This window comes from Caloenas nicobarica, chromosome 2 (genome assembly GCF_036013445.1).
Source record: "Caloenas nicobarica isolate bCalNic1 chromosome 2, bCalNic1.hap1, whole genome shotgun sequence".
NCBI classification, from domain to species: Eukaryota; Metazoa; Chordata; class Aves; order Columbiformes; family Columbidae; genus Caloenas; species Caloenas nicobarica.
The window spans coordinates 116009064-116030450 of NC_088246.1; the positions used below are offsets into that span (position 1 = coordinate 116009064).

Genomic DNA, 21387 nt, shown 5'->3' on the forward strand with positions numbered 1-21387 from the left:
CTAACATTTCCTCTTCATGCCTGTGCCGGTAATTAAGGGTTCTTTTTCCAGGACTGAGTCATCACTCTTGGATAATACACTGTTTAAAACTAATTCAGTGTTTGAGTTAGTAGTATAACTACCAATAACTACATGTATTGTTATCAACAATAAATAAGGCTCCTCATGCAAGGTAAGTCACAGAACCACAGAATCACAGAATGTCAGGGATTGGAAGGGACCTCGAAAGACCATCTAGTCCAATCCCCCCGCCGGAGCAGGAACACCCAGATGAGATTACACAGGAAGGCGTCCAGGCGGGGTTTGAATGTCTCCAGAGAAGGAGAATCCACAACCTCCCTGGGCAGCCTGTTCCAGTGTTCTGGCACCCTCACTGAGAAGTTTCTTCTCAAATTTAAGTGGAACCTCTTGTGCTCCAGTTGGAACTCATTACCCCTTCTCTTACCAGTCATTAATTAAAGTAATTAATGATTAACCAAGAGCGGCCCAGCTCATGTTGATAACACAGAGATCCCTACAGTTTACCTGGCTGCTAGACAGATGTGTCTCTAACCCTCTTTGATAGCAATCTTTCTTCTTAAAAGAACATGAAAACACATTACCTTAAAGAGCCAGGTTTCCATAACTTGTGAAATACTTTGTAAGCCCCTGTAATTGAAACGACATGTGTAATTGCCGTAACATGCAATCATTCTGACAAACGACGGTTTGTGTGGCCATGGTACCTGCAGACGTGGAACCCCTCTGTATTACAGTTTAGCAAGGTGGCACAAAGGATGGCCAAACTGTGAGTAAAATGAACCTATTGCTTCAAACTAATGGTTTTCCAAGTGTTATTGTCTCGGAGCGCTGCCATGCTATGTGTTTCTGCTAGTCCTTCTGAAGAAGAGACGACAACTAGCTCATGGCAGCTACGAAGGGGTGTGTGTAAATACACACAGGAAAGTGTCACAGAATGGGTTCTTCAGCCCACCCCATTTTTCGGGTAGCTTCTATGATGTGTTCATTTCTGCAGACCCCTACAGTTGTTGGCTCTGAGCTGTCTTTCCTGTTTAGGATTCTCTCAGCTCTAGGGTCTTCAGGTTCTTTCCATTCTTGACCTACCCACCTCTTGGTTAGCTCCCCTTTCTATTCTGGGAAAAGCTTTAAGCACTCAAGGAAGGAACAATACAGCTTCAGGCTCTATTTTATCAGACCCCTTCTTCAAGGCTTTGTTGGGTTTCTTTGATTCACAAATTAAACCAGAACATAAAAAGCAAATCCAGTAGAACACTATGTCGTAATGTCCTCAATTCTGCCTCTGTTAGACAAGCTGAAGGGTAGAACACATGTCCTGTCACTAGTGCTCTGTCTTCATTAACTGTGTGATAAGTCAGTTCATCTGTTTGCCCTTTCTTGTAGCATCTTAATTCTGTTAGTTGACAGGAAATCTAATTACATAGAAAAAACAAAAAAACCAAAACCAACCAAACAAAAAAACTCCAGTCATATTGACAACTTTCTCTCAAAAACAAGCAAAATGGAAAGCTACATTTTAAGCATAAACATTATGTTGACACTTCCTACATGTTTCAAGCACACAGAAGAGGCCTCCTGAAGACTCTCTAGGCAGCTTTCCACCTCTGTGCCTTAGCAGTGCTTTGCAAATGAGACCTCTTGGCTTTGACAAAGCAATATCATCGCTTGTTACAGCAAACAAGTATTTGAAGTGAAAAATGCTTAGCTTTTTGTTTTATCTAAATGAGCAAATGTTCACCATATAACATTTCCTAAAGGAAAAAAAAAATTTCTTATTTGTATGTTAACAATATTTTCCAGTGGGATCTCTAGACCTCCCTAGACAAAAATAAGCTTAAACATATAACCTCTGCCCTGAAAATTTTACAATATGAATATACAAAATAAAGAAGGAATCATCCCTAATTTGCAGACAAGACTTAACATAAGAATGAATCACTCATTAAGTCTATAGGACAGCTAAGAACCAAATACAAGTCCCTTATTAACCAGCCTAATGCTCCAAAAGACACCAGTCTCCTGGTAAAAAATGACTGCTCTTGTTTTCTGCAGATTTTCTGGGTCTTATTGTTTCTGGCTTTTCAGGGAAGAATTATGTGTTAACTAAATCAATGTTTAGTCTGAAAAGGACAACAGAAAATCTGACAGGTCATGCAACTCATTGTTAAAATTTTTTTTAAATGCATATGATTGCATAAAAAACCCCACCATTTCAACATCCTTCCTCTGGGAGCATATTCCATGACATTTTAGAATATTTTTGTCAGTTTTTAAATAAAATCAGTGTGTGCAATAAAGCTCCAACTACAAATTACTGCTTGTTTTCATTTTTTTCCATGTTTCTCCTCTCCTCAGAAAGAAGCATCTCTTAGGAGACAACCATCAAAAACTCCCAGAAAAGCTTAATGCTATTAAAATTGTATGTGCATTTTCTCATCCACTGTTAACTGACTGCAATATCTAGTTTATTATGTTGTTGTTTTCAACATAAAAGGTATAAAAGGAATCCACTTTCTTATCTTTACTGAGCTTTCCAAGTGTTTCTTACATCAAGAACCTTCAATATCAATAACTTCATACTAAAGCTGATTTGCTTCACCAACACATTTACTCCTTCTAATTATTTTTCCAAAAGAAAATGACTTACCAACACAGATCAAGTGAATTAGGGCCCATAAATAACCGTTTGCATCAAACTGTAATAAAGAACACCTACATAAATAAATGCACGTTCATGTAAACATACGTATCGCCATTTCCCTGCAGTTAACTTCACAGAGCAAGCACAGCAAGTGGGAGCTGTGCTACAAAGAAAGAGAAGGCAACTAAAGAAGACTAGGAAGACTGAAGTCTTTCCAGTCCCGCTGAGAGATCTCCATCCGTCAATTACCCAGGTTCTCGGTTAGTCCTGGCAAGGACAGCTCTATTTCTTTCAGATATGTACACCATTTTAAACAATCTGAGAATATAGACCCCAGTATGCTTAGTCTTCCTTTGGCAGTCAGGCAGGGGCAAGAGGATCAGAGGAACATCACTAAGGTTTTTGTCTTGCCTCCTGTCCCCTCTCAGCCGCTAAGCACTCTCTCTTCCCAAGGCTCTCACTAACTGCAGAGTATCCAAAAAAAGTGCTTTAAACAGACTTCTGCCTCCAAGTAAGGTAGGCTTTCTTCACAATCAATGGGAAAAAATACACATGGAAAGGAATTTTTTTCTTTTTTTAATTGAAACGAGTTCACTTGGCGTATTTTAGATGTCTGGTTTCAGGGGAGATGAATTATAGACCAGAAGTTCCTGGCTCTGCACCACAGACTATGAAGGGAGCCAGAGCAGGTATAACACTTCTGGTGGTGACACTTGATCAGATGCCACCAGACAAGTTCCCAGATTCATCCCACCTGACTTCAAATATTAACTAAAGTATCTAAACCATGGATTCCAAAAGAGAAAAGCACCTCCAAGGAACAGATCTTTGCTGGATTAAGCGCTCTCTGGAAGTACCTTCTTTCTTTCTCCAGGAGCTACAGGAAGCATGTAGATTACAAAGCTAATTTAGGAACATACTGAAAGCACTTGCAATTAACTCAAATCTAAGTGATCTGCTATAAGGCTTGTAAGAAGTTAAACCGTGGTTTCCCCAGCGACCACCTTCACCGATGAGCTGCAAGTCTGCACCACTGAGAGGTTTTACCATGAGGCAAACACATTAAAACCAGCAAGACTACAGCACGGCAACAGGCAACATTTACAATTCCTTTGCAGGAATCCCACCCTAGCTTACAAGTCAAAGCTGCATCCCCCGTGTTCTAATAAGATGTCAAACATCAAGGTCTAAGTAGAGCAGCTTTACAAAGCAGAGCTCACCTGTGTGTCACACCAAGGAAGGCACGCTGCTGCCGCCAGGAGGAACAGCACACTGTGGAGAAGAGAAAAAAGATAAGACCAAAAGCTCGTAACCTGGATTTGTTCTTTCAGCAATGTATAGGCAATTCCACTCAATTTTACACTGACATTTCATTTGTTTAATTTTTATTCTATATCTTAGCAGTAATTTCTGTCACCAAAATTAAGTTTTACATCGTGCATTCTTCATAACTCATGCACAGTGAAGTTGTACGAGAAGCAGCACAAAACACCTCAGCAGTGACAAAAACAATTGTTTTGGTATGGAATACTACTCTTCACTTGCCATCTGGCTTCCCTAGGCTGCTTCACAAAGCCAAAATTCACTGATTCGTGGCTGTGAACGGCTATAAAAAAGTTCTTTCCTCAAGGTGAATGCCTATTGCAACAATTCCAGCAGGGGTGACTATGTTGTAACTCCAGAAGACAGAGTGAAGTGGGAGTGGGTGGTATCACACTAGAAATGGCTTAAGGACAACACAAGTCCTCCCCTAGCTACTGAGTTGGACTAAGTAAATTCTTAACCTGTGGCTGAGTCAGTATTTTGACAGGCTACACTGAACACACTGATGTGGAATTTCTGTGGACTGTCATTGTTAATAACAACACACATTTGCTTTTGTAACTCATTTTCCTGCTCTCTAGGGGCATAGGAAAAGACTGAACGAAGATGATAAAAAACTGGTAGCCTTGACAATAATCCAGTGGTGAAAACAAGGCTGCAGTAAGTCAGATAATGGAAACAATGGGGAGAAATTAGGAAGATGGTGTCTCTAAGTACACTAAATAATAACCCAACATTATCCACAGCTAAAAGATTACAGAATGTAGAAGACAACAAATATGCATTCTTCTGGGGGATGGGGGATAGAAAGAAAGTTTTAATACATGACCGGCTGACTTCCGTTTGTCCCTTTCTATCTCCTTTTTGGAGCCTAAACAACTGGGGCCAAGGAGGGTTGGTAGGTTGTGTAGCTTAATATGAACTATTCTAGCAGAACTAGGTATCACTAACCTTTTATTTCTTAGGAAAGGCGTTTTTCAGCTATTTTCTATCACGCTAATTATCTTTCTCTTAAGTGTTTAAGACTACCCACTGGAACTTCAAACCCAGTTTCCATCTCCTTTCCAAAAACATTCTTACAAGCACCGCTTTGTTATTCAGGAACACCGGCCTTCTGGCTTTTTTGTTTTTACAAGGAGACAAATATGTATCTATTTAAGCAATTGTTAAAAAAAAAGTAAATACATTTTTAAAATACTTAATTACTCTTATGTTGCAATTTGGGATCACCACCCACAAGAATGTGCCTTACATTCTTGGTTGGTTTTTCGGCATGCCATTATCTGAAGCAAATACAGAAGCTGGAGTCAAAACAAGTCTGAATCTGAACCTGAGCAGTTTTTAAAGCTTACCTACAGACTTTCAGATGAGAGGTTTGCTGTAAAAAAGAAAGTATGATTAAAAAATTAAAATTTGAAAGCTGTGAAATAGTGCTTTCTCCTTCCAAAAAGAAGAAAGCGATGACAGCTGATCTGACTGTACCAAACACATTAAAAATCCAGCAAGCAACATTCAACAGCCCATTACATTTGAGCACTGCTTAGCAAACCTAATCTGAAAAAAAGAACCAGGATTATAGATTAGCCTACTTCAACTTGATTTATATTTTCAGATTACTTACCAGCAGGTAAACCTAAAATCAGGTGTGAACTTTATACCCGATCCTCAAACTTAACTTGCACTATACCAAAACTGTGTATTGTATGTACTTAAATATTGGGTATTCTTAATTATTTGGGTACTACCCCAGCCAAATCAGCCTTGGTTTAAACTCATGAGAGTTTCCCAGTCCTTTGGTCCAAAATTATTCCCCAGCAGCTTTCCAGCAAGACCTGTTTTTGCATTATCCCTCTCCATAGCACTTTTGTTTTTAAAGAGAAGAGTCATAAGCATGAGAGCTAGAAGGAAGATATGAAATACTTTGACAGAAACACTAATTGGAGGACAACGCCACGTGGACATGCCATGGTACACACTGCTATGTCCCTCAGGCATAACCTTAGTGACCTTTTCAGTTTGTCAGGAGTAGCAAACACAGGCCATTTATTTGTCTTCTATATACACAACAGATGTAGTGAATAGAAGATCTCTTCCACAGCGAGTCAGAGGCCGCTGTAGAAATTACTTCTGTGATGAATGATTTCCCAGTGCTACCTCACACAACAGCCCTCTGGTCCATTAGAAAAGCATTTCATAGCCTAAAAAGAAGAATCCCCAATGCAGTTTGTGAGAAACTAACCCAGCTATTACTAAAGGGCACAGGAAATGTTCTTCTAACTTTAAAAGGTGTTGGGACTAATTCTCAAGCATTCAAAATAAATCAAAAAATGCTCTGGTTTTGCTGCATTTCATGTGGAGATGCGATCTATCTATAATCACACAACACACTAAATATATCACACTAATTAGATCCAAGGACCCAGTCCTCCTTCCTCTCAGCACAAACAATGAGATCTTTATGTGGGGCATGAGAAAAAGGGGATATTAATTTTGAAAAGGAAAAAACAAGCAGGACCAAGCCAGTCTTAAAAAAGCAGATCAAACTGTCGACAGGCATTTGCAGTGTTTCATCAACTAAAGCAGAAAAGAAAACATCAGTATAGACGCTTGCCAACAGCAAAGCTCTCTCGGGGTTTCATTAATGACTAGATATCACAGCAAGACTAGAAAAGCACGTGGCATTCATGCCCATATTAAATTAGGTAGCTTGCTACAGGGCAGTTATATCACAGGAGGTGCCTTGAATGTATCAATTAATAGATCAATTACCTCTTTCTGCACAAACTTCTGGAACCCACAGGTTATAACTTCTGCCGCATTGTGCACGGTGAGGAATATCGGGATCGGCTGCCATTGGGAGAGAACAGAAACACCCAAATCAACCCAGAACAGTCACACACATAGGAAGGAGTACTCCTCTTAAGGACAGCTGTCCCATATGATTGTGGTTGCTTTGTTTTGTTTTTAAACTGTAAACCCATGCTACGACTCCTAAAAGGGACTTAGACCCATTGCAATCAATATTACAAGGCACAGGCATCTTCAGATGCAGACCATGCTTGCTTCTCCTCCTGCTTTCGAATGCTCCGTCGGTCTGTTTGTACACAGCTACCTCGGTGAGATTTGCACCGGGATTCTGCCTCTAGTTTTGCCTCTCTTCAAATATCTGCAGCCTCCACGGTAAACAGCTCTCATTATTTTTCCTATCTCTGTCTACTGTACTAAGAATACAGTGTGACTCCTAGCAACAAAATGATTTCAAGCAAGATGATTTCAAGTGATTTCTTTCAGTTACTGCTAGGAAGAGCTGCCAGAAATTAAGGTAGAAATACAATAGTTCATACACAAGTGATGCTGAAATTATACCCAGTGAGGTATCTGGACATCATCCCAACATGAATTCATTAGGAAACATACCCCAATGATAACAATTGTGAATCAAACACCCATTGCCCCAGGCAAAACCAACCAGAATTAGTGGTTTGTAATACTTCCTCTAAAGCAGATCTGTGGTCTCTCAGCTGAAATAGAAGCAATTCTCTGCTCCAATAAAGATAATCGAAAGACTAAGGCAGTTTTAAGAAGCAGTATTTCCCCACTTGTGTATAGTATTTAAATCACACAAGTAGAGAATGAGTTAATTTCTCAGTTACGTCCATGCCTTTTAAGTATCGGGTGATATAAGCAGCAAATATCTCTTAAATTTGACTTTGTTTTCAGAAATCTGGATTTTTTTTCTCATTTTCCTTTTCATTCTCATAAAGCTGGATAAGCATCGCTAATTAAACGTTTTAAGTCATAATGACTACTTGGGTGGATCCATAAACTTAACAGTTACACCAAGATAACTTTTAACACCTCTAAATTAGCAAGGAATGAAAAAAATCACACAAACACAACTGGCATGACGCTGTCAGTCCCAGCTTCAAAGGTTCTGAAAAACCATTCTCAATCCTGTTGCTGGACAACTGAGAACATAAAACCAGAAGTATCTAACAGCATCCTGAGCCTGACACAGTAACAGGACATACAAGAAAAAAAACACAAGTTGACAGCAGAATTTACATTCTTCCTTTCGCGAAGGCAATTTGTTGGGTTTTTCTTTCCTTCCTCCTGCTTTTTGCTCTTCCAAGTGTCCTTTGGAGCCAAGAATGGCTCCAGTTTGCCTAGCCCAGTTAAACTTCTCCATATGTCTATTGTCTTTGATGTGAGTATTTCTTAAATTTCTGAGTGGGCATAATGCTTACGAAAAGCAAGGTTTACTGGTTGGGCAGACAGGGAGAATAGACTCTGTACAAACCTCCCCTCGCAGCTCTGCATAGTTTTGTTAATGCATCACAGTGCGGAGCTAAGCAGCGCTCCTCCAGCTCCAGCCCTGACCTCCTGGGCAGGGGAGGCTGCCAGCACCTCTAGGGAGAGGCACAAAGAGAAATTGAGGTTGTCACCCTGCCAGTATACAGGAGTGTTTGAAAGTGGGTCTCCTTGGATTTGATCAAAAAAAAAGTGCACATAAATTTCTGCTTTAAGAATAAACCCACTCAATTCAAATACACTGCTGAGGTGAGCCAGTTCAGGTAGAGGTTTGGGAGGGTCTATTTTCCTTCTCACTGTGTCATAAAATTGTTATATGCAAAGTTATTGTAAGTAAAGCTTTATGTAGAATTGAATTTAGCGCCAGCACAAGGCATTACCTCATAATTATGGCCTGAGACTACTTGTCCTTTTGTCTTTACTCCTAAAATGGCCACAGAACTAGGCCTCCAAATCCCCATTCATGTACAACAAAAAGCCATTCAGAAATGGGAAATGCACCTTAAGAAAGGTCTGGGATACAAATCAAAACCATTCACAGCACCTCTGCCACTCCAGTGTATCTCACTCTTGAACAATGAGAGCAGGGACAGGAGGGAAGCTGAGTGACTCAGGGATGATTAGGAAGTAAGAAGAAATAGAAGAGAGGATGCAATTCATATCTCCTCCACCTCCCAGGTGAGCGGACAGAAAAGATGCTGCCACCAAGGCTTTATTGCTGTTTCCAGGAAGGGCTCTCCTTAGGGATCTTTGCTCAGTTTACACCAAGGAAGCCCAATGGAACTTGCTTTGACAAGGAACTAAGAGGAAATAAATGCAATTGCCCCCAGACAGAGCTGATCTGGAGGCACGGGGCTTCTGAGCACATGCCTGTGCTTCCCAAACATCACTTGGGTCCAAGATGAGGCCCCCAGCCTTCTTTATCAGGACAGAGACCTCCTGTCTTTTTCCACCCTGCCTCTCCGCTGGGATGTGCAAGGGATCACTACAAGCAGAATCTTGTCAAAAATTCCCTTTTGATCCTTCTTGGAGTTTAAGAGCTGGCATGAGTGAGCTGGCCCCAGAGTTAGATTAAGATGCATTGACAGAATGCAGAAGGGAACTAGTGCAGAATCTGGCCTTGCAGACTGCATAAGAGCAGTAAAGCATTGCTGGTTTTTAAAAACTCACATCACCTTTATTTTTTATTTTAAACAAAGACTGTATCATTTAAGTAAAAAGCATTCAACTTCAATGAAAGTAGATTCAATATCCTCTAAACATTTGGTAGGTTATTGTGATTCAAATGGGTCATAACACTGATTAATCTAACCCTCCCCATAATCTCTTTCCAATCTTCAATTTATTTTTTTCAAATCCTGGAAAGCATCAGAAGCCTTTCACTGAAATGATCTTCATCCTTTTCTTGGAAGGATTTCCCACAGATCCCACAGCCCCATTCCCCCTTTTACAAAGCTACAGCTAGTAATTTCTTACAGCTTCTCCCCCACCTGCACAATTCAGACTGCTGAGGATCTGTTCTGCAAAACACAAAGGGCTCTGGAGAAATGCTGAGTGCTTTGGACTGTCACAGAGGTGCTTTTGGATACTGCTCCACACTGTGTAGGATTGGACCACTGCTCTAGCACCATTAATGGTTTATGTATTATTTAAACCCCTCCTCCCTTCTTTCCTCTCAACCCAGGAACAGCATTAAACACCTTGTATGAAGCGAATGGTTTTTGCTTGTAAAGTAGAGGTAAAAAAGAACCAGCTTCTACTTGTGCATTTCTTACCAATCTAGACAGTGCCCTAGAGCCAGCATAAATAATGCCAACAAACAGTACTGAAGCAGGAAGCCATGACAGGATTTCAGACCTGTGAAAACAATTAAAATCCCATTACTTCACCACATTCTGTTTACATACAGCCAGCAACAGTGGCTTGCAAGGAATACAATAATATGCATATATGTACATGTATTTCAAGGGTGTGCATATTAAATTCATTGTACAATTGTTCAGTATTCCTCTCATGTAGTAAATAAGTCTGAGACAGATATTAGTCACTTCATCTAACCCCAGATAGGAACTATCTGCAGATATATTTTCTTTTACTCATTCCCTGGCTTCTATCCCTCCAAAAGTGTTTGTGTCATGGAAATTACTCCTATTGGTTTCAGGGAAAAGAAATTTCAGCTAATTTCCTTGATGCACCGTAAAAGGAAGAAAAACTGACAAATAAAGGCATAAAATGGCGTACTTGCACAGACAGCACACATTTTCACTATGTACAAATACACTTACCCACCCACACGTCCATTTCTCAGCCAGATTCACAAAGAAATTCTTCCTAAAGATCAGATTGTCTCTGTGGGAGCCTGTCTCTTGAGATTTCCTGATGATACTCCTCTGACTAAGCCAAACTCCTAGAGGCTGTTTGACAACTAATGGAGGAATGAAGTCATCGCAGATTAAGCTGATATTTTTTTCAGCCATGGTTATTGCAATAGGGTCAGGTTTCAGTTCTGAGAAGAAGCTTCAGAATTTGCACTTTTCCTTTTTTGATCTTGGTACTTAAGGGGAAAAATAGATTGTGTAGGTGGCAAATTTCAGAGAGAATAATGTAAGATTTTGAGCAAGGGAGGACAGGAGTAGCAGTGATCTAAAGTCCTGCTCCAAAGGCTTCCCAGGACCGAAGACACTGCTACCCCCATTCACTCTTCCCAAGCTTTGAACTAAAGTCAAGAAAATGTTAGTGAATAATGCTGGTTCTCAAAATGAAACCAAATTGCTTGTAGGTCCTTAATTTGGATTACACTTCCAACTAACATGTAAGAGTTAAAACGTAATTATAGGTACCTCTACACTACCACACTTCATGGAACACAAGAAAAATAGACCACTAAACGATGAAATTGCAACAGTCTGAATAAAGATAAAACATGCCCAAAGATTCATGCAAACACAGACCAAACCAGCACATTTCCTCTTTGTTTTATATATATAATTTTCTAAGAGACTTGATCAAAAACCCAGGGTAAGGAAAATAGAGTAATCTTTAGATCTTTTCACTGGCATAAATATTTGCTCTGTTTTTTGGAGTAGCCACCCTCATTTTTTATACAAACACTGTTCCTTTTAAGATTATCGACTTCAGCTGTAATTTCGTCAAGATCAGGATCTAAAACTGTCATACCTTCTTACCAACAAAAATACCCCCATCCTATTGGAACTGAAACAAATGGAAGAAAGGGGTGAGGGGAAAAAAGAAAGGAGGGCTGGGAAGATGAAAGGAACACACGATGAAAACTGAATTTTCATTTAGAACATAAAAATATCACTCTTTCATGTTCCTCACCACTAAATTCTAGGAATCCCAAATATATCTTCATCTCCAGTGCAACACTGCAAAGTGCAATGGAAAAGGACTTCAAATGCCTTTTCCATGATGTAAGGGTAGAAGTTTATGCTGCCAAGTGGGAATTTCAAGACTGCAAAAGAATGCATGAATGTTTGATGTAATGTGTCAGCACCAACAATCTGTCTTGTATGTAAACCAATTAGTAGCTTCTTATGTTGGCAAAACAGTGATATACAGGCAAAACAGGAAAGCTCAGTGACATAAAAGAACCGATGAGTTTGTGGTGGTGAAGGCTACATCCAAAGCCCACTTCAGTCAACGGGTAGGTTCCCTTAAACCACACTCTGGAGCTTTGGGTTAAGCAAGGCTCTAAGCCTGAGGTGTAAAACTCATTGTCAGCAGGGGCCGCATCGGCCTCCCAGTTGCCTTCAAAGGGCCGAATGTAATTTTAGGACTGTATAAACGTAACTACTTCTACATTTATACAGTCCTAAAATTACATTCGGCCCTTTGAAGGCAACCGGGAAGCTGATGTGACCCCCCGCTGACAATGAGTTTGACACCCCTGCTCTAAGCTGCTGCTTAGTTGTTGGGAAAACTCATGTGCTACAAGAAATACCAACCAGAACACACAGGACTTAGAGTGCATACCAGGACGGGCAGAAGCTGGGCACCAGATCTCAGTGCTGGAAGCTTTGTGCAGATGCTGCACACATTGCTCTGCCCTCCACAGAGCCCTTGCTTTGGATACAAGTTTTGCAGACAGACAGTCACCATTCACCCCTTAGAAGCAGCAATGATAGTGACGGAGTCCCTCACAGCTGGGAGTACTAGGGGGAAGCAAATGAAAAGCAGGATATCCACAAAGCCTAAGAGAAATTACTCTCAATAAAATGTTTTTGTTTGGTCTTTATCGTGAAGTTAGCATTCCTGACTTCAGAAAAAAAGGTGATGATCTCTATGTAATAAAATTATTCTGCTGAGACACTTTGGGACAGCCTGAACTGGCTCAGAAAGACTATGAGATCAGTCCACATGATAGAAATACCGAGATTTTTGTGGAAACAAACAAACAAATGGGTGGCAGTTTATTATTTGAAGCATGACAAGACCAGGGACTAGATATGGTGTTCTTATGTATCCCAAACATACACCAAGAAAAAAAAAAAAGGAAAAAAAAGAAAAAGAAAAAGAAAAATCACCTTTGGAAGTGGAAGGAGGGAAGCAGCTTTAGTAGAAGTGGTACACAGAAACTTTGAGACATTCTGTTTGTTTGTTGGGGAGTTTTTTGGTTGTTTTGGGGGACTTTTTTGTCGTTTGGTTTGTTTGGTTTTTGCTTGCTTTGTTTTGTTTTTAATACAGGAGATGCATGCTCCAACTTCAGTTCAGCAAAGCATTACAGCACGTGCTTAATTCTTCTTCTAAAGACAGACAGATTTAAACTTATGCTTCAGCAGCTGGCTGAATTACAGCCAAAACATATCAATTCATTCTGGTAATTTCATTCAGTCTATTCTAGAAAAGGCGTTCTGGATTAGCTGAACTAATGACGAGGTTTCTGAAGATGTATCTTAATCACTTTTCCTATAGTGTGCTGACATCTAGTGGCTTGAAATCAAAACATGAACTTATTTTTCACCAAAACTTTTCTTAGACAAAAACATCCCCTTTGACAGCAGAAAATGGTTCTTATTCAGTATTTTCTTTAATGTCTTCAAAGTTTTGAAAAAATAAAAATATCTTTTCCAAGCTGGAAAAAAATATTCAACTTCTTTAATTTCATGATTTAAAGCAAAAGTAATCATCTAGTGATGAAAGGTTGAACTAAAAAGGACGTTATTGGTGGCTGTATTCCTTTGTCCTTTAGGCTGTACTGTGAAGACAAAACCTGCATAAACAATATATGTTTTATAATAATGTATATATATCAGTAACTGTCACTAAAGCAAGGTTTGGACCCCAATCCTGCCTCTACCAATATCAATGACAGCTTTTACACCAATATCCTCATTTTATCAATGCTGTTGATAAAAGATAGGAAGTTAAATTCAGTTTCCATTTACAACTTGACTAAAGTTTCAGTGGTGATGTAGTCACTTGCACAGACATGAAAACAGAACTAAGCCTGGTTCTTCTGGCATACAAACAGAATTTCAATCTAAATGAGGAGATTCAGTTTTGCAAGACAACTGTTTGAAACCCAACCAGAAAATTCATCAGTTGCCATTTACTTATACAGAATCACTGAGAAAAGTTACATTAGAAGGGCATTCTGGCAGTCATCTAGTCCAATCCTCCCCAGCTTCTGAGTCAAGTCACATTACACTGGTCATTGTCCAGTAAAATTTTGAATATATCCAGAGATGGAGATTCGACAATTGCTGTGGGCATATGTCTTCTAAATTATAACATTTTGCAAAATAAAAAAAGATACGACACATTCCATACCACAGAATGGATCCACCTGAGCAGAGTGCAGCGTGCTGGATGACTCTTCTGAGTTGCCGTCACACTCAGTTCAAGCAGGTGACCTCTGTCTACAAAGCACCTTTTAATTTGGAGTTTGATTATTATGCCAATCCTGTACTGCAATGGCTGCTCTTGCTGTGTGGTTATAAATGCTGGAGATAGGCAATGGTGAGTGATTCCCATTTATGGGAATATACGTTTCTTAGAGAAAAAGGCAGATGACATTTGTGGACTTCACTGCACTGGAGTTTTGGGGAAGGGTGTGTCAATGCTCTTAACTAACGTTACTAAGGTTTCTCTTACAATACTATAAAATACTCCAGGGAAGAGATGTGGACAGACAGTTGAATAAGTTATCCTTTTAGTTTTCATGAATGACTATGCTTTTTTGATTGTCTTACCAAAGTTAAACTGAATCCACTTCATATTAGTAATCAGTTGAAGTATGCGTCATTGAACACCCATTAGACCAAACCACAAGATCTCTCCTACACCTGTGAAGCAGAATGCATACATACACCCCGACTTATATTTGAGCAAGTTCCTAACTTCCACAACCAACCTAACTATGTCATTATGCAGCTACAGAAAATAAACATTTAGCAGCTACTGAAAACCCCACAGTACCTTGAACACAAGCTTATCTCCACCCAGCCCAGTTTCCAAGAGGCATGAAGCAGAAGTCCACCCACTAATGTCTGCCACCTGAAATAGAAACAAAACAGCACCTCTGAATTGTTTGTCCTTTTTAACCGCATGGAGCATGACCTTAGAATCCACAGAATTTCCCACAGCACACCCATGACTCTAGTTATCTACCATTTCTCTAGGTTTCCAGGCACGCCACTATTCCTCTTTTGAATCTTTCATTTTTGTGGGCCTTAATTTCCTCCAAATTTTCCAATAGTCTGGTTCTCCCACCTCTTGTTTCAAATGCTTTCTAAATTACCATCTACCACAATTACTTTAGTCATGTTACTGAATCCAAATGTTATCATCTCTTCCCACATAAGGTTTACAATAACAATAGTGATGCTATAGCCATGATGATCTGAAGATGCAAGTGAGATAAGGTTTGTGACAAGAGATTAATCTTTTTGTGCATAAACTGTTACTGTTAGAACAAATAAACAATATTTCCAGATTCAAAGACTCGCTTCAGCTGAAATAATAAGCCCCAAGGATGACGTGTGTAGTCCTAGTAGTTTCAAACATTAGCTCTGTGACTTCCCATGGTTATTTGTGCTGGGTTTAGATTACAAACTTCCTTAAACTCAGAATGCTTTCCTGCCCACCGCTACAACTTGTGTAGGAAGCACCAAGTGTCATCAACAATAACATCATTATGCTGCATGAGCCTCTGATTCAAAGCCTCTAAAGAAAACATCTTTCTAGCCAGATAACCTTGCACATAAACCACAATACTGTGGTTTTCGCATTGAAAAGGTATGTAACAATTACACACATTCTGCACTGACTTAACTATCTAATGACTTATCCTACCATAATGACATTCCTTAATCTATTACGGAAATAGTATGTGAGGTCTTAGAAATGCTTGCAGATAACTTAAAATTAGTAGTGATGCACACTGATTTTTTTAAGCTTTAAAATAAGTTATTAGCTTCCTTCTTCCTTAAGATAGTGGTTTTCAGAGAGGTGTTTCATGTTCCTCAGGGGAAAATGCTTGAACATCTAGCACAGTTCAGACAGAGATACTGTACTACAGTGTTAAATTACATTAACATCTGTAACAGCTAGAGAAGTCGTTTTATTTATTATTCCCATTCATTGCAATGCATTTAAGCAAGTTTTTAAAATCTCTCACACACATAGACAAATAAACAAATATTCACTCTATGCAGTATTACATACAGTTGGACAGTGTCAAAGAAGGGCGAGCTCATTGTCCACATGGGTATGATGAATATTCAAAGCTGTTATCACAGCTCACTTCACCTTTTTTTAGATTAAGAGCATAAGAGAGCTCAAAAGCCAGGTATCCCTAATGTTTGGTGTAGGCTTGATCATGCCCTATTCCAAGCCAGTGATTAATTCCCATGAACTTTATTGTAAAGAATTTCCTCTTGTCTCAGGTTTTAAGGGCAGAAGTTGAAGTTAGTAACAGTTCCAGATGCTTAGCTCTATGAAATATAGTCTTAAACTACATAGGCAACAAAACCAATGACAATGAACAATAACAGTGTGAACTGAGAATAACACTCTTTTCCTCCTTTGCTCATCTGTCATAGCTCTAAATGAAAGTGCATCTGAGCCACACAATAATTTTCAGGGAAAGGTCACCTTTTAAAATCCAGAACTTACAGAAAAAGATTAAGATGCTGAGATGCATTTCCAAATAATAGAAAAAGGAAGTATCTGTGGCAACACAGATGCCATAAGGCAGTTGCTTGCCACTGAAATATGCTTTTTTACTGTTGATTTACCACATTTGTATTTTACATACATTACTCACAACCCTTTCCCCATATGACTTAAGAAAGTATTCATTATATACTTAATAGAGCTGCGTACACTTCAAGAAAACGGAGATTCCCAAGGCAGTTATTCTTATAATAAGAGTCCTGCGGCTGCAAGTCAGGCGAAAATATAAACCATGCCAAGCAGTAGTAAAGGAATTAAAGATATCCAGTGTTTGTGGGTTTTACTATTATCTCAAAAGAACAAATGGGTGAAGTCTTGACTCTAAGAGGCCAGATTTTCACTAAATGTCTCTCAAAATACTAACAGCACTGGTGGTATATATGGATACTTGACAAAACACTAAATTTCTCATTACGATCACTAAGATATGACAGTGACTTGTGATGCAGAGCTACAACAAAGGCTAAGCATGAAAATAAGCAACATAGTAATTGTATGTGCCTGAAGATGGGTTTAAGGTTGGTTTTCATTATCATAGTGAAAGAATACACCGCAACTGCACATTATCCATGAGTGCCATTTCCAAAGAAGACAGGCTATACTATACTACTTTTCTATGCTGAAGTATAAGACTTTCAGAAAAATGAGAAATGATGGAGTCTATATATCTTAATTACAGCACAATCATGATGTTTAAAAATTAACAAAGACACATTAATGGATGCTTTACTAAGGCTTCATAAAGTATGTTCCCTAGACTGTAAAAGCCAGAAACGACAAGAGGTACTACAGTTAGCTTCAGCATGGAACCGTAAGACACTTACTGATTAAAGCCATTTTTCAAGCAACTGTATTCTTAAAATGGTACTTACCCTTGAAAAAGGGTAGGGTAGGTAAATTTCAGGACAGACAGGACATACTGGAAAACAAATACCAAATTAATGGAGGTCAAACACCCACGGCATTTTAACATTAACAAACAACCATGAGAGCAACAAAACACAGAAAGTTTCTACCAAAATAAAGAAAAATAAAAAGAAAAAAAAAAATTGTAATTTCTCTTCCCAAGCCGGAACTGCTGGATGCTGCCCCGGTCACTGTGGAAGTTATCAGACACACATGACTGGACACACTGAACGATGGAGAGAGGGCTACCTTCTGAACTGCTCTTTCACTTTCTGAGCACACTCCATGCATTGCACTGAATGGGAAAAGGATGAAACAGAACAAAAAGACGCAATCACTTGTAAATTAAAATCGTATCATACGGCAGAGGCAACCTTTGGCAGAATCAAGACCTATAATCTTAATGTAATGATTAAGTCATCTTACAGACCTAACATTCTGTTCACACACCATTTTGTGGAAAACATTAAGCAGTCCATAAAGCCTTTTGGAGATGTAATATATGGGAGGAAAAAAAGCAAAGCCTCTGTATTGTTGCTTTATTATGCTTTGTCAGGGTCCGCAAGTATGGATGCTAGTGTCCTTTCCCACTGTATATGTACATATGCAAATAAAAGGCAGAAATACATACGCCTTTCGATATGTATATCAGGAACTGACAACTTCCCATAATGAAGTATATAAATACTATTTCTGCAAAGAAGAATGACTGAAGCTTCCTCAGAGGAAAGGTACCTGCCATTCCTTCCAGGAACCAGCAGAAGTTGTCAATGGCAAAAGGAGAAGCCGAAAGCTTTCAACAGAGAGGAAACTGTGCTGAGCACTTTGCAAGGTCCAGTTTTTAGGTGTGAGGGATGTCACTAAGAATCTGGTCTCAATACACAGAGCATGTTGATTCACAAAAGGTCATGTTACACATATACTTATCAGAACTGCCACATGGGTTTTAAATCAGGAGGATATACCTGCACATGGCCATGCCTCTGCTTGCATTTACATACCACCTGCAACAACGGAAAGGTCTATATTCTGTTTATTTTTACTACACTAAAACCTACATTCGGGTTTGAAAATGGAGGCCCTATGTCAAGGTCCTTCCAACTTCCACTCAAGTATAGTGAAGCCAAGTGCCTTTTCCAACGTATGATGCAATCTGGCAGCTCTTCTCGCCCCACTCTGTTTAACTAATCCCTGCTCCCAGCTGTCTGTCAAATCACGTGCATTATCTTTCCCGACAAACTTTGTTTCACACTTGGACTTCAGTCCGCTTCTGGGCATCCTTAATGGCAAGTAACACCTTGGAACAGAAACCAGTGGCCAGTGCTGAGGTTTTATTTTCACCTCCAAAATGATGCTTTTTTCTTAAGTCTCCCTCAGGATATCCATACACAAATTGCTTCAAAAAGATAATTTCTTTTAGAAATCTGCACCAGAAACACAGACACACTCTCTGATAAATAAGACAGCAAGGAGTGGTTACTCTATCTCCCCCTCTCAGAGTGAAAAAAACCCAAAACAACTACTTCAAATTATGTTTAAACTCTACAGCTTTATTCACAATGTGGCCATCTTCAGCCTTTTTCTCCTTTTGCTTAGACATTTCAGCAATAGCAACAGGCAACTGAGCTGCACAGTGGGAAACGAACGGCCTTTTTGTCCTTAATTTGCAAGTTAATTAAACTGTCAAATGGTCCACGGAAGCTAATACTTGCATCGCTACTGCTGTAACACTTTGAATATTTCACATTTTTCCTTGGATACTTGCGTATTTTTGTTCCAGTTAACACATATTCGCAGTTACGAGCGCACACGGCGCTCGGCAGCCCTCGGGCTGTGGGCTGAAATGCCAGAGGTTTGGGTTTTTTTGTTTGGTTGGGGTTTGTTTTGTTTTGGTTGGTTGTGTTTTGTTTTTTTTTTCCACTGGTGGGGTAGCCCTGACCCGTCCGCTCCCCCTGAGCAGGGCAGGACGAGCAGGGGCACCGTCCCTCCTCTTTCTCTTTCTCCTCCTTCTCCTCCTCCCGGGTCCCTGCTCGCCCCCGCCGCGCTCTCACTACAGCGGATCAACTCCCCAGCGCCCCCCGCATCTCCCGCCGCCTCGCCCGGCCCCTCCGCGCCCGCCCTCACCTTGTTGGTGAAGCAGGAGGCCAGGTAGAAGAGGCAGAAGGCGAGCCCGCCCGCCGGCCGCTTCAAATACATCTGTCAGCGCCCGCCCCGCCGCCAGCACCGCGCCGCCCGGGCCCGGCGGGCGGCGGCCATGGCGGCGACACGTAGCGCCGCCCGCCCCAATGGGCACCGGCTGCCCCGCCCGGCGCCGCCTCCTTAAAGGGCCGCTGGTGCCGCCGCGGGGAGAGGGGAGGGGGTACCGGTGGATGGGGAGCTGGGCGTGAGCCGGCAATGTGCGCTCGCAGCCCAGAAAGCCTGGGCGGCATCAAAAGGAGCGTGGCCAGCAGGTCGAGGGAGGTGATTCTGCCCCTCTGCTCTGCTCTGGTGAGACCCCACCTGGAGTCCTGTGTCCAGCTCTGGGGCCCTCAGCACAGGAAAGACATGGACCTGTTGGAGAGGGGCCAGAGGGGGCCATAAAAATGATCGGAGGGCTGGAACAGCTCTGCTGTGAGGACAGGCTGAGAGAGTTGGGGTTGTTCAACCTGGAGAAGGGTCTGGCAAAACCTTATTGCGGCCTTTCAGTACCTAAAAGGCGCCTATAAGAAAGATGGGGACAGACTTTTTAGCCTGTTGCGATAGGACAAGGGGTGATGGTTTTAAACTAAAGGAGGAGAGATTTAGGCTAGGTATAAGGAAGACATTTTTTACACTGAGGGTGGTGAAACACTGGCCCAGGTTGCCCAGAGAGGTGGTAGATGCCCCATCCCTGGAGACATCCCAAGCCAGGCTGGACAGGGCTCTGAGCAACCTAATCTAGTTGAAGATGTCCCTGCTCATTGCGGGGGGTTGGACTAGATGCCCTTTGAAGGTCCCTTCCAACCCAAATTATTCTATGATTCTGTGATTCATCGGTGATGTGTAAGCTATAAATAGCCCAGAGAGGTGGAGAAGCAATTAAAGACATGCCCTACCTAGTCACGATCACTGGGCGTTCTTTTATTATGGCCTAGGTAAACCTCATTCTTCCCAGATCTGGTATTGGCAAGGCCCTGCCTTTGCAGTCCCCACCTTGACTTTGCTGAGGTAATGCAAATACAAGGCTCTCTCTGTACACCCTGTTTTTAAATTTCCAGTGCCGAAAGGTTTAGTCCCTCCAGGCCTACAGAGATCACTGACATGCCCCCAAAATGGATGCGATAGAGAGGGCAGGGTTGGTGATACAGCATTTACACTTTGCAGAGCATATGTTTATGTAAGCATGCCAAATGTGTATTTTGCAACAAAGGTATACCTTACATTGTGCCAAAATTCAGCCTGTAAAGCTTAAAAAAAGAACAAGAGAAGTATGCAGGTATCTACAAAAACTAATGTAAGCGTGTGATAAGAATACTTTTGAATTTTTATGTTAGTGGAGTGTCGTTGTCATGCAAAATATTACAGTGATATTGCTCTGTGTTTCTTACAGTATTTCTTACTATAAGTCAGAGACTCGGGCAAAGATGATATATCTTCCTAGAGCAAAATGCAGAGGCAGGTTTGAATTCTTGTAAGTCACTGACAGTGAGCGATTAAGTGTGAAGATATACATTTCTGCCAATGTTGTTTATCACAATCATGACTAACTTGAATTACATATTGAGTAATTGCTATACAGCTTTGGAATTATTTTGAGTAATATGAAGGGAGGATTTTGCTCTATCTAGATTTTAAACTATTTTTATTAGGAGATGTGAATGTGTGGCAAATGATTTTGTTTACATGTCATTTTATAGAACATTTCTTCATAATATAATTCAGTACAAAGTTAGATCCTCATATAAGAGGTCATGGGATCAAGGCCTAATCAGGTAATATCTAAGAGACTCATACAGAAGATGTATTTCTGAAAA

At 40.5% G+C, this 21387-nt stretch overlaps 1 protein-coding gene across 4 annotated transcripts in view; it reads right to left on the minus strand.

Moving 5' to 3' along the window:
- TMEM241 (transmembrane protein 241) overlaps nucleotides 1-19650 on the minus strand; it is a 59180-nt gene extending 39530 nt beyond the window's left edge. For 3 of the 4 annotated variants that reach the window (XR_010605723.1, XM_065627592.1, XM_065627591.1), the window contains exons 1-9: nucleotides 19520-19650; nucleotides 17362-17408; nucleotides 14732-14809; nucleotides 10069-10150; nucleotides 6752-6829; nucleotides 5335-5360; nucleotides 3880-3931; nucleotides 2666-2714; nucleotides 603-648 (exon numbers count right to left, since the gene is read on the minus strand). Coding sequence is in view for 3 of the 4 variants with exons in the window: in XM_065627592.1 (XP_065483664.1) it covers nucleotides 603-648; nucleotides 2666-2714; nucleotides 3880-3931; nucleotides 5335-5360; nucleotides 6752-6829; nucleotides 10069-10150; nucleotides 14732-14809; nucleotides 17362-17408; nucleotides 19520-19591 (530 nt within the window). In the remaining variant the exon portion in view is untranslated. The remainder of the gene's footprint in view (nucleotides 1-602; nucleotides 649-2665; nucleotides 2715-3879; nucleotides 3932-5334; nucleotides 5361-6751; nucleotides 6830-10068; nucleotides 10151-14731; nucleotides 14810-17361; nucleotides 17409-19519) is intronic. The other variant, XM_065627593.1, reaches the window with a different exon arrangement.
- Nucleotides 19651-21387: the final 1737 nt, after the last annotated feature.